Source organism: Lemur catta, chromosome 8, assembly GCF_020740605.2.
Source record: "Lemur catta isolate mLemCat1 chromosome 8, mLemCat1.pri, whole genome shotgun sequence".
Taxonomy (NCBI): Eukaryota; Metazoa; Chordata; class Mammalia; order Primates; family Lemuridae; genus Lemur; species Lemur catta.
This window is the reverse complement of record NC_059135.1, coordinates 4,950,817-4,963,500: the sequence shown is the minus strand read 5'-3', so window position 1 is coordinate 4,963,500 and position 12,684 is coordinate 4,950,817. Positions and strand designations below refer to the sequence as shown.

At 49.7% G+C, this 12,684-nt stretch overlaps 1 protein-coding gene across 3 annotated transcripts in view; it reads left to right on the top strand.

The window, feature by feature from the left end:
• Positions 1-7,149, top strand: part of SH3BP4 (SH3 domain binding protein 4) — a 109,088-nt gene extending 101,939 nt beyond the window's left edge. The window contains exons 4-6 of one of the 3 annotated variants that reach the window (XR_006736772.1): positions 104-953; positions 4,615-4,785; positions 4,999-7,149. Coding sequence is in view for 1 of the 3 variants with exons in the window: in XM_045558877.1 (XP_045414833.1) it covers positions 104-130 (27 nt within the window). In the remaining 2 variants the exon portion in view is untranslated. Of the gene's footprint in view, positions 1-103; positions 1,060-4,614 lie in introns of those variants that run through there. The other 2 variants (XR_006736771.1, XM_045558877.1) reach the window with 2 other exon arrangements.
• The last annotated feature ends 5,535 nt before the right edge of the window (positions 7,150-12,684 follow it).

Sequence of the window (12,684 nt, the reverse complement as noted above, 5' to 3'; positions counted from 1 at the left end):
CTGTGCTGCAGGGAGCTGCCGAAGTCCCCATGACAACTCCACCACCCAGCACACTCCCCCTCCTCCTCCTTCCTACTCACTTGTTCTCACTTTGTCATTTCAGGACCCTCTTCCCAAGACATGGGCATGACTCCGTGTGTGCTGGGCCAAGAGCAGTTCGTGGGGCAGACACTGTCTATCATCAGAGCGACCCCTCCGCTCAATAGCTGGCTCGGGGCTCGCTGTGCTTGTCCACGCTCCTTCCTCTTAGGATGAGCTATTTCCCAGGAAGTCTCTTGGCAAGTGTGTGGTGGGTGGGGTCAGCCTGTGGACCATGTAGACAAGCCATAGTGCCCTGCCCAGACCATCTGAATCCTGGGACAAGCACAGGAGAGCCCGACCAGCTGGGACTCTGCCCCAGACTACGCGGTAAGACAAGGCAGTGAGGCCGGAACCTTCAGACAGGTGCAAACAATGTGCTACCAAAGGAATGTTTTTCCAAAAGGTTTTTAAAACAAAAATACGAACAATGTTTTTAGTAATCCAGGTAACTTTCCTTGTGGAATATGTCGAACCCCTCCCCGCCCCCGGGAATTGTGCGGCCTGGTTCCTAACAGGCCATGGACCAGTACCACACCAAAGCCCGGGGGTGGGGACCACAGGTGCAGGGAAGCCCCAGGTACATGGCTACGTCCACATGATGGAGCACGTGAGCACTGAATATGAGGGCAGAGAGAAGTGCTGGAAATGCCCTGATATTCGTTTCCTGAAAAAAAAATAAATAAAATAAGACATGTGCATTGAAAACAGTTCTGGATAAAGTAATTTAAAAAGAAGAGAGACAAACCAGGAGCTGTGACATACGACAGGAAACCTGTACAAGAATGTTCCCTGCTGCCCTGCTGGCCTCAGCAAAAGCATGGAAACAACCAGGCAAAGGCAGAGCCGGCGAGTGAACACTGTCCCATATCCAGGTAACACAGCTGCACAGAAAGGCAAGCGAGGGAGTGGGGGACCTGGGGTTCAGGTGACGATTGGCTCAGGTGGTGGAAGGCAGGAGGGTCAGGGGGAAGGAGAGCCATCTGGACACATGAAGGTCATTGTCAAAGTTTGAGCTTTTGTTTCAGGTAGTGACTTCTCTGGTTGTTAAAAATAACTAAAAAACCACATGTAGGCCCTCGGTGGATCAGCGATGGGGGCGTGTCCGGAAACAGCGTTGTGGATCCAGCTCTGGGTCCGCGCAGCCCGAGTGAGCCAAGACAGAGAGAGGCTGAGGGTGGGAGGAGAACAGGAGCGGAAGCAGGTGGGACGGCTCCTCCGGGAAGCCGGCGGCAGAGGGGAGAAGGAAGAGAGGGCAGTGGCCAGAGGGGCGTGTGTGTGTGTTTGGTTTATTTGCTAATGGAAACAATCCAGTAGCCGGAAAAAATGGATGACACGGGCTCAGGGAGTATTTCAGGACCGAGCAGTGAGGAGGGTGGAGGGGTGGACCTAGCGCCAGACGAGCTTCCGCCTTTGCAGCCACACTTCCTCTCCCTCTCCATGCGGGAAGGTACGGCTGCTCCTCGGAGTCGTGTCCCTACCTGGCGTGGCCTGGCAAAGCATTGTCTCAGGTAAGAGTGACGTTGAGTGTCTGGTGTCAACCTAAGACGTCCACCTTGTACCCACCCGCGCGTCTTAACAAACCCACCTGCGTTCTTCTCATTTGCAGGGAAAGCCATAGACTCAAACTGTCCCCTTCTGCCCGCCTTTCTTCAAAATCCTGCTTTTGTCTCCATTCTCCTGGGAGAAGGGAGGTCCCCACGTTTTCCAAGGGGGCACATTTAGCGGCCATCATGCCCCCTCTTGCTTTCTGGGCTCCCCTGCCAGTCAGCAGCGGCCTGGGGCTCCCTGCACCTGCTCGGGCCCACCTGTGGCTTCCAACCCCACAGACTCTGAGCTCCAGACAGCTGGACATTCAGTTCCCCTGCCTGACAACCGACCCTCCCTGAGGACTCATCTTTATGTGCCCAGTGGCAACCAGGCTCCCAAAGGCCTCTCTTGCCCTCCCCAGAGACCCCCAAATCCCTGTCTCCCCCTGAAAGAGCAGTTGGGGAACCAGGAACCCTGCCCAGCCCAAATCCAACCCATTAGGCCAAATTGAGCCCAAGTTATACGTAGTTTTACTTTCCTGAAAACCTTTGTACTTTCTCTAGAAAGTAGAGTCACGCGTTTGTGGGGGTGCTCCTCACTGCAAGGCTACAAACTGATGCCTCCAACTCCTTCTAGAATACTCGCTCTGGGCTCTCCCGGGAATACCCTCCTCCCCACAGAGCCTCCACTGCAGAAGTCTCAGCCCCGCACTTATGGTTCTCTCCACCTGCCCTCCCCACCCACTGCACCCCAGCCCATGGGACAGCTCTTCAGTGGTGCTGGCCCACCCAGCCCCTGGGGCCCCCGCTGCATCCTCTGACCAGATGCTGACCTTGGGTGCTGCACCCACTTCTCCTCCCTGGGGACTTGTGGGAGGAGCTGAGCCCTGGCGGGAGGGGGCGGGAGAGGCTTCCCCTCTGTGGGCCAGCTTTGGTTTCCTCCCTGAGACGTCAGCCACTCCCTGTCTCCCACCACAGACCCTTCCCCACAACCAGGGAGCTGGGCTGAGTCACAGGGCGGGGCCAAGCCAGTTTTGCATGCTGTGTTTCCGCTAATTACCTGGATAACAGCATGTGACTGAGAAGAGAGAGACAGAGACGGAGACAGGGAGAGACGCAGGGCGCTAGGCTGCATTCCGACTACCGCACACTGCACGCGTGGGCATCTGCCAAGAGTTTACATGTCCGGCTGCTGGAGGAGGCTGGCCTTGGGGCAGAGATCTCCCAGCCTGCGAGTGAGGGCCCCTCACAACAGGTGGTGGGCAAGACCCAGCAGGTGGCGGGGTGGAGACACCTGAGCATCCTCATGCTCTGGGCTAATCTCGACTTCAAAAAATTTTAGATACTGTTTTGCTCCTGGCATAGGAATCTGCATTCCTTCCACTCCCAGAGCCAAAGTAAGAGAGACAGGTTTCCTTGGCAACGGAGGAAACATCTCAAGAGACCGGTTATATTGTTTTGAAGTGTTTTGAAATCTTATCAGTGGTTTCCAGGGAAACCCAGGGTGATGAATAGAGGCCTTGCTAGGTGCGCCTGAGAAGTAGGTGGGGAACACATTTGCATTCATAGGATGTGAGTATTCGCCTATTTATTAAGGCAGAAAAGTATATTTCACTCTCATCTGACACTTTAATTTTATTTCTAGTTCAGCTTACCATAAAGTAACTCCTCGGGGAGGTCAGTGTTATTTGAATCATAATTTTAAAAATTACACAAAGTTTTAAAACTATGGAATTTGTGAATCCCATGAGCATCAACATTTTAATTAATATTATGCATTACACTCAGGGAGAGTAAAGATTTAAAGTTGCAGCTGAGCTGCCAAATTGCGGTCAGAACAGTTTGTAAATCAAGCGGCTGCAGTGTCCTGAGGAGAGGCCCAGTGACAAGTCAGCTCAGTGAGAAGCGGCCAGAACCCGGATGTGTCATCACGGGTCATCCTCACGGCGGCTCTGACTCAGTCACTCCTACCTGTTTGACAGTCAGAAAGGCCTGGCAAGTCTGAATGGCCAGTGGACACCAGGTTTTCATCTGTTTTTGTTTTTGTTTTTGTTTAATCTACTGAGGTCACCAGGTGCTTCAATGTTTCTTTAGCAGGCGATATTTTTCTTTTCTTGGTTAATCTATGATCATATCTCGGGGGTCCACCTTTGCCCTTATTTATGGTGTGACTATTTAGGCTAGTCTCCCTAGCCCTCTAAAGGTTGCTCAAAAGAACAGTGAAGGATAATCAAAATGTCATCATCCTCTAAGTCAAATTTTATATCACATCTCTTAAGATGTATCTTCTCTTTAATTGAAATTAAAATTTGCATTTTAACATCTTGAGTATTATTTTCCATTGTTATGGTGCTCTATTCGTGCTTTGGATAAAGTGGTAGTCTTCTATTTTCCTTGGCTTTTGTTTTTGGAATCAAATACAATTGTCCTTATTCTCAGTATTTAAGAGTATAGAGTTAGGTAACATGCAACTTCCAAATAGCTCCAGCCTCCAACATTAAATTGTTCTAGGGGTATATATGTACATATATGAAAATAATATAATGCATATTATGATATAATATATATCACATATATTAATAATATGCACATATATACTTATGTACACATACGTATATACACATATGATATAATATGTATATATGTATATAAGCATATGTATTATGTGAATACATAAATAGATATAACAATTTTATATATTATAAATGTTTATATATGCTATAAAGTATAAATATACACATGGTTTATTATATATACATTATGTATGTATAAGAATATAATACATACATATATGTAGCAATATATTATGATCTATTATTTATGTATCTACAGAGGCAGAGAAGGAACAAATGAAATGAAATGTTAATTGCTGAATCAATACGTAGATGTGAAAAGACTACAGTTGCTCATTGCCCTATTCTTTCAACTTTTCTGTAAGTTTTAAAAATTTCAATGTGAACATTTGGGGAAAAGTTGAGAATGCTTTCATCTTCCTGTCCTGCCACAGTCTCCTACAGGTCAGATTTGAGAAAATTCCTGCATGGTTCAGATTTTCGGTTCAGGAGGTTGAGAAAGGAGAGAAGCTTCCAGGTGTGGACCGAGCCTGCCTCCCCCTGCTCCGGGCTCGCCCACCCCCCGTGACAGGTGCCCAGTAGAGCCTGGCAGGTGAGGAGGCCAGGTGTGTGTCCACGGAAGGTGCTTGGCTGAAGCAGAGACGGAAGGGTGCGGGGTAGGAGGTAGAAGGATCACCCAGTTGATTCCTCTCTCATCACAAAGAACAAACTTGGACTTCCCCATCCCTAGAGCCTCTGGAAAACAGGAGCTCAGTCCTGACACATACACTTCCAGGGGTTATCCCTGACAGCCATATTGTGGAATGGCCATTTTTCAGAATCATGTCCTGACACTCAAGTTCAACAGCACGGAGGGTCAGTGGCCAGGCTGCTGGGTCGGTGTGAAGCAACAGCTTCCAGAGAAAATGCATTCCCCGTTAGCCAGCATTCGGCCAGAAGGTGGGCACAGCACAGCGGGGGGTGGGCTTTGTCCCACATACCCAGGAGGGCACCTGCAGCAAAGCAGCAGGGTCTGGAATGTAGGCACGAGTGGCCTTGCCAGGAGCTGCTCCTCAGCTCCAGAATCTTCCAGTCTGTCCACTCCAGCGGCGACCACAGAGCCCCGGCCGTCTGCCCAGGAGTGCGAGGTGAGGCCCTCTCTGAGAAGCCTCCGCAGACAGCTTCCAGGCCCATTCCAAACCCCACCACTGCTCCTCTCAGTTTTCTCAGGACTCTGCGTTGGCAGAAAAGGGGCCATATCTGCACATATATTGTTGAAGGCCATGCACCTTCCACAGGTTCAATAATTTTGCAAAGACTTGGACTTTCTATGTGGTTCGTGAGCACAACACTTCTCTCTCCTCCCTCAAAACACCCAGGAGGGCCTTGGAGGCAAAGCCCGTCATGTCTGCTGCTGTGGCTGCACATCGAGGTCAGGCGAATGAGGGGCCCGGAGCCCCCACCCCACAAGGAGCACTGGCCTTGGAGACCGGTCAGGTTCTGGTCTCAGCTCCAGAGCGACCTTGGACAAGCTTTCATTTAATCACCAGTGCCTTCGTTTCTCGTGTGGGATGGACACTGTTATCTGCCCTTCGGGGTGATTATGTGCACAAAATGAAATTAAAAGTTTGTGAAAGAGTTTGAAATTGCTCCTTTCTCTGTAGCCAGGCTGGAGTGAAAGGCTGCCCTTGGCAGAAAGTGACAGTTAATCAGACGGAGTTTCCTTGTAGTTTGAGGCCTTGCAAGAACCCACTGGGACTTGGGGATAATTGCAAGTATTCTTCAGCTGCCAGGAACCAGAGTGATCTGACATAAACAAGGAAAAGTGTCCTCTGGGTAAACTGCTGGCAGCCGCCGGGGCAGGCTGGCAGGCTGCTGTCTGCCTGGGCCCTGGCTGTGCTGTGGCCAGGCACCTCTCCCTGCTGGTGAGCTACTGTTGGGCACGAGGTGTTTGAATGAATCACTAGAGGTCCACTCATGGCAGTAAAAAAACAAAGTACTGTTATTAAAAAAACACACAGCTTCCTTCCTCCAAAGTCTCCATTTTTGTTTCAGAAAGCTACACCGACAGCGGTAGAAACCCGGTGTGTCCATTGACAGCATTACCAGGTTCTCCGGCTGCACCAGCGCTGTTTTCCAGATGCCTGGAGTAGAGCTGGGAGAATCCACTCACTGGACATCATTAGCCACCAAGGCAGTAAACTTCAGGGATTTCCCAAAAGATGAGGAAGAAAAGTTTGGGAACATGTCAAAAGCCAGCTGGAAGTGACACTGGGGAACAAGGCAGAGGGGATTTTAAATCAATCAGCAGAAACCTAATCAATTGCATTAGGCTGTGCTGGAGCAAGGAGAGTGTTGGACACACGTGGTAACCTAGACACAAACATTGGCAGAGCCCTTGCCGGTTCCACTGGGGCCGAAGGGAGCTTGACTAAGGGGTTTCTTGCAGTCAGGTGTCCTTGCTACTCACTCTAAGCTGAGAGGAGTACCCCAAGACCAGCCTTCCCATTCTTTGCGAATCAAGCAGTGTTGTCATCCAGCTGTCCTAGAAGCCAGCCTACGGAAGGAGAATGTGCCTCGAGAGCAGTGTCACACCCTCCTGTCCCTTCAATGATTGCATCTGTCCTTATTGATGGATAAATCAGCCTCAGGTTTATACATCAGTCTCTATGAGTCTGGTGAACTTGCATCTGTCCTTGAAAGAGAACCACTGTGAGGGTCACAACAAAATCAGGTTTCTGGAAACCAGAACTGGGCTTCAGAGGATTCACTCGGGTATTGGCCAGCTCAGCTGCCCTCGGGGCCAGCCTGCCCTGAAGCCCCGTGTATGTGATCACAGAAGAATCATTGTTAAAGAATGCCTGGTAACATTTCCAATTCTTTTTGTTGATATCTACACTTTTTCTTTGCCACCTGTATTTATTCTCCCTTTTATTTTTACTGTAAGCACAGATAAAATGTTCAATATATGCTGATTTATTTAATAAATGGGTGGGTGAAGAATAGGCTCAATATTTTTGACTGAAAATGAATAAATATCTATGAGGACAAAAGGCAGACTGTGAAGGCACCGAAAGAGAAATTTGAGTTATCAATCCAAGGGGGTTGCAAATTGCCCAGGAAGGGCTGGAGCCGAGTGTGGGAAGCCCGTGGTCATCTAGGGAGAAACTGTCTTTCACCTTCACTTCAGTCTTGCTCCTTAGCAGATACCGGCCTTCTCTGCTCCTTAGTCCTCATGGTGTATAGAAAGCGGCTGCCCCCAGCTCCTAAGTTCACGGGTTATAATTTCAGGGAGAAACTGCCTTCTTGCTATTGGTCCTAGGCCCGAATTCCCCAGGAAAATGTTCTGAATGGCTCTCTGGGGATCAGGTGCCATCTCCACTCTGGCCAGAGGACAGGTGCATTTTGCACAAGTAAGGCCAGGGCTCACCAGAGTGTGACAGTTTAAAGGGGTCATTCTGAGCTGAACAGACACCCCCAAAATGTGTCTTTCTATAACAAAGTCTTTAAAGCACCTTACATTCAGTTCAATGCACTTATTATAGCAATAGATTAACCACATTCTCTTTTTCCAAAGGGGAGTCTCTATATGTTTCCGACCATCACATTTGAGAAAGATTTTCTTCAACAGGAGCTGAAACAAACATTTAGATTGGCTTTTATGTCACCAGAAAATTCAATCAATGAAAGCTTCAGATCCCCAAGCATTCTGAGAATCAGGGTTTTATTTTATTATCAAATCCAGATCTATGCAAGCAAAAATCATACTCTTAGGGATGGATAACAGCTGTTCACCCACAATCCCTTAAGCTTTCTAAAATCAGTATTTATTATGTTGATAAAAATAATTTATCTGGAGACAAACGTAGTACAATAACCACTTAGCACAAAGTCATTTTCCTTTAACAGAGAAATACGGTTTCTTCTTAGAGACAAACACAAGAGTAAACACAAACAGGAGCAGACTGTGGTCGTTCATGAGCTGAGTTATTGTCTGGGAGGTCTGCTGTCACAAGTGGGTCATTGCTGGGGGTCAGATGACAGTAACTTGAGCCGAGAGACAACGGTGAGCTCCAGAGCCAGGTGTTGAGCATCAAAGTAAACCCTATGAAACTGGGGACAGGAAAGTGGACTTTTCTTCCCTTGTCTTGTGTAAAAATCTCGTGGAGGAGGATTTCCCCTCTGTAAGAGCATTTGTGGAGCCGAGTTGCAAACACCACACAGGCACCTGCTGAATAAATAAATAGGTCGCTGAGGCATCTGCTTCCGAGGTTTGGGATTTGTTGATTTAATCCTATAGTTGTGCCTCCGGGTGATTGTTCATAATTAAGAGCTCTAGAAACAAAAGAACCTGGTAAACTTTAATCAAGGGATTTTCAAGACATCAAAGTCGACAAAGCAGTTTCTAGAAGTTCTTTGATTGTAACCCATCTTCCTCCCCTTCAGGGCATCCACTGTGGAATGAGGCTAACGGGAGGAGGGGCCTGAGAAGCAAAGAGGAAGGGTCTGGAAGTTTCATGGACAATGTCACCAGCAAATGGGGTGGAAGAAGGTTTTTGGAAATAAGAGCTTCGGGAAGCTCGAGGAGTGTCTCTGCCGGGGCTGTGGCAGTTGGGGCGTGGATGATGCAAAGTGGAATCGCATTCCAAGCACGCCAGTGCTGTGGGGAGTAAGTAAACTCAGTAAAGCCAGGTTCAAAGAGGAATCTGCAGTAATGTCCCGATGAAATATGGTTAAGCAGTGGTGAAAAATGTAAAGGTCCACTTGGAGAGTTTTACAAATTTGTGTGCGGAAGTTTCCCTCAGATATCACATAAGAATTGAACTAAAAAGAATTATAAAGACATGCTATTGCACGTGAATGGTGCGGCAGGCAGAATTCTAAGGTGGCCTCGGAGATTCCTGGCCCTGGGCGTGTACACCTTGTGCCTTCCCCTTGAGTGCCACCTGGGAATGCGAGGATATCGCCCTCCCCGGATTAGGCTTTGTTACATGGCAGAGGTGATGGGTGGTCACTCCTGCCATTACGTTATGGCACATAAGGCTCCAAGACCAGCTGGCTGGCCTTGAAGATCAACCACACAGCTGCGGGGGGAGCTACGCTATCCTGAGAGGACCACGTGCCTGGGACCTGAGGGAGGTCCTAGGAGCTGGGAGTGACCCCCAGCTTGCAGCCAGCAAGAAAAGGGGGGTCTCAGGGCTACAGCCGTGTGCCTCTGGATTCTGCCAGGAGCCACACGAACTTGGAGGACCCTGAGGCTTAGGTGAGAGCCACTGTCCCTACACCTGGAGCTCAGACTGGTGAGACCCTGAGCAGGGCACACACTTAACCCATCTGGAGATGCTTGACTCACAGAAACTGTGAGATAGTAAATTTGTGATGCTATAAGGCACTGAGTTCGTGCCAATCTGTTACACAGCCGTAGAAAACGAATACAGATCATATCAGAAAATCGGTATAATTGATCTCAGGAAGTTTTTAAAACAAATTTTATGCATCTGTTGTAGCACAGAGGATTGCTACTGTGGTATTAAGAACTTGAGAGACCTGAATGCATCGTTTAAAAGAAGGAGCACTGGGATGGGAGTCAAAGACCTGGCCCTGCTCTTTGCTGCCAGGCTAACGGGGCCCGGTGATGTCAGTGTTAGTTTTAAGCCTTGTTGAGTGAGTAGATGCAGCAAAATTGCTCCTCAAGTTTCCTGTTAGTTTTAAAATACTATGCAAATAATTCCCAAGTTTGTCTCTCTCATTCTAAAAGCAATCGATACCAACATTCACTTCCCTGCTTAAACACTTGCGGTAGCTGGCTTCAAGGTTTGTTTTCATAAGTCCTAGTGACGTGGTCTTGTCAATGTCTCTGTCCTTTCTCCTTCCATTCTCACTAAGCTAATAGCCTGGGAGGGTCCCCCTACACACCTGTGCATCCACCACTGGGCCACGTACATAGTTAGTGACCTGGGACAAGCTACCTAACCTGTGTCTTGCCTTCTCATCTGTGAAAGCAGGTGACAGTACTGTCTTATTGTAGGATCCTTCATCCCTTCCGCAAACACTTGTTAAGGACTTACCCGGTGTCAGCCGCTCTTCGGGTGATGGGGATAAAACAATGAACAAACTGCACAAAATTGCCGCCCCCAGGCCTATGTTCTATGTAAAGTGGTCCATGAGGCCTCGTTGAAAAGGTGAAATTAGTGACAAGATGGAACTGAAGTGAGGTCGGGGCCGTGTAGACACCTGGGGTGAGAGCAGGCAGGACAGGGACACGAGGGCTGAGGCGGGGCTGTGGTTGGCTTGCTGGAGGCACAGCGGGAGGAGGCTGGGCAGGCAGAGGTCAGCAAGAAGCCGCGGTGATTTCCTGGGAAGCGGCATAGCTCTGTGCTGAGCACAGGCAGGCCCAAGCACTGGACGATTGTCCTCGGCATAAAGTGTTTATAATTTAAAAGACCGGAGTCCATGCATGACTTACTCTATTGAGAGATAGTTGTTAGTGTTCAAAGGAGGATCAGAGAGCTTTGCCAATGGGATGTGGTTCAGCCCTAACCCATCATTGGAAAGCTATCATCAATGCCACTGGCTTGCTGTGCAACTCTGAGAAAGTCCCTCTGCCCCTCTGAGCCTCCTTTCTCATGTGTGTGAGAAGTTGGATTTAGTCAGTGATTTTCAACCTGGATATTTGGGCCTCTAGTGGGTCCATAAAGAAAGTAACACAGGCAAGAGACCAACTATCTATGTTGAAGAGCCGTGTCACTCCAAGGCAGTTGACCTATCTCAAGGTGAAGCAAAGACCATATGTCCAGAGCTTCTCCTCGGCACCCTGTGGTTGAGACAGGGGAACGGGGTGAAGGCGCTGTGTTAGGAAGGCACGGTGAGGACCTCTCGTGCACTGCAGAGCTTCAGATACGGTCTGGGCACGAAGGAGACATTGTTGCACCTCTGCATGGCGCTGCGGACCATGCTCCCTTGTGGGGGAGAGAAACTTGTAGCTCCTGTTGCCTTTAGACAAACGTTTTTCTTCCTTAATGGGAACTCGAGACTATCCCTGAGTTCTGCCTTTCTGAGAGGGGTGTGTGTGTATGTGTATGTGTAGGTATGCTATGTGTGTATTTGTATGTGTGAGCATGTGTATTTCTGCATGTGTGTATGTTATGTGTGCACAGGCGTGTGTAGATGTGTGCATGCATGTGTATACATGTATGTGTTGTGGATATGTATGGGTGTGGATGTGTGCATGTATGTGTGTGGATGTGCACATGCGTGGTGTGTGTTCATTCCTCCGGTTGCCCACAGAAGACCAGGAACCGGGGCAGATGGAGAGGGTCTTGGCAAACCTCCCAGGAGATGGCCCTGGAGGGCCCAGGCCCAGGAGTGGCCGTGCGGCGGGAAGATGCCGAGGAGGATTCCTGGGTGTGTAGCTCAGACTCCGGTCTGGTGCGGCTGATCCCGGCCTGTCCTGTCGCACAGGTGCAGGGAGGAAGCTGCCCTAGGGCAATCCCAGCCCCGGAGGGTGGGAGGCGACATACCCCTAAAGTGGGGGACAGTCGGAAAGGCAGAAGGGAGATTCCTGAAACCCCGTGAGGCTAACCCATTGTTTCTTCTTTTCCTGGACTCTGGGAAGAGTTCTATTTGGAATCCAGGTTGAAGTACTCTTCTGTATTAAAAAGTCATCGCAGCACATGAAGTCTGCCACACACGCACAGCCCGGTGTCTGTGATGCGGTGGGGCCTGGGGACCCGCCCTCACACATTCATTCATTCCTTCAACACCTGTCATTGAGCGCCTACTGAATGCCACGCCCTCCTCACTGTGAGATGCAATCTCTGTCAATCAGTCGAGTGGCTCCAAGGAGAGCATCCCAGAGCTCCCGGCACCTGGGCGGGGGCTGAGCTGGGGTCAGAGGGATGGGGAAAAGGGGTGACCTGAGAACAGCCGCAGGTGGCAGAGCAGTGGGACCCGCCCTGGCCTCTCCCAACACACCAGGAGACGGCGGGGTGGACCAGGGCAGCTCAAGCCCTGCATGTAATTCAGATAAGGACAGCCCAGTCTTGACAGCTTAAATGTGGCGTTTTGGTTGGAATCTTATCAACTCTCTAGCACTGGTTACCCTACAGTGATATTTAGCTGTGTGGCTGAGGAATTAAAAATGGAAAAGTAAATATTCCTTAGTAAGAACACATTTGCTATTGGGGCTCTTTCCAAAGGGAGGCTGACGGGGAAGGGACATGGGGATGGCAAGGCCAGCGAGGCTCTGAGGTCCCCCAGCCCAGCGGCCCCGTCCTCCAGCCTCAGGGGGAGCTGTTTGCTCTCTCAGCTCAGTGCACCATCCTCTGAAAACACGTCTTCAGAGGGGCTGTCCTGGTACAAATGCTGTCAGTGGGGCCGAGGTACCACTTTGCCTCGAGGGGCTTAGCTCCCAGGAGAGAAGCGTGCACCCCCCTGAAGGGCACACGCCGGCCAGGGCAGGAGCTGCCAGCACAGGGGACGCTGCTCTCTGGCCTTTAAATCCTGGTTTCTGCAGCCACAGGAGC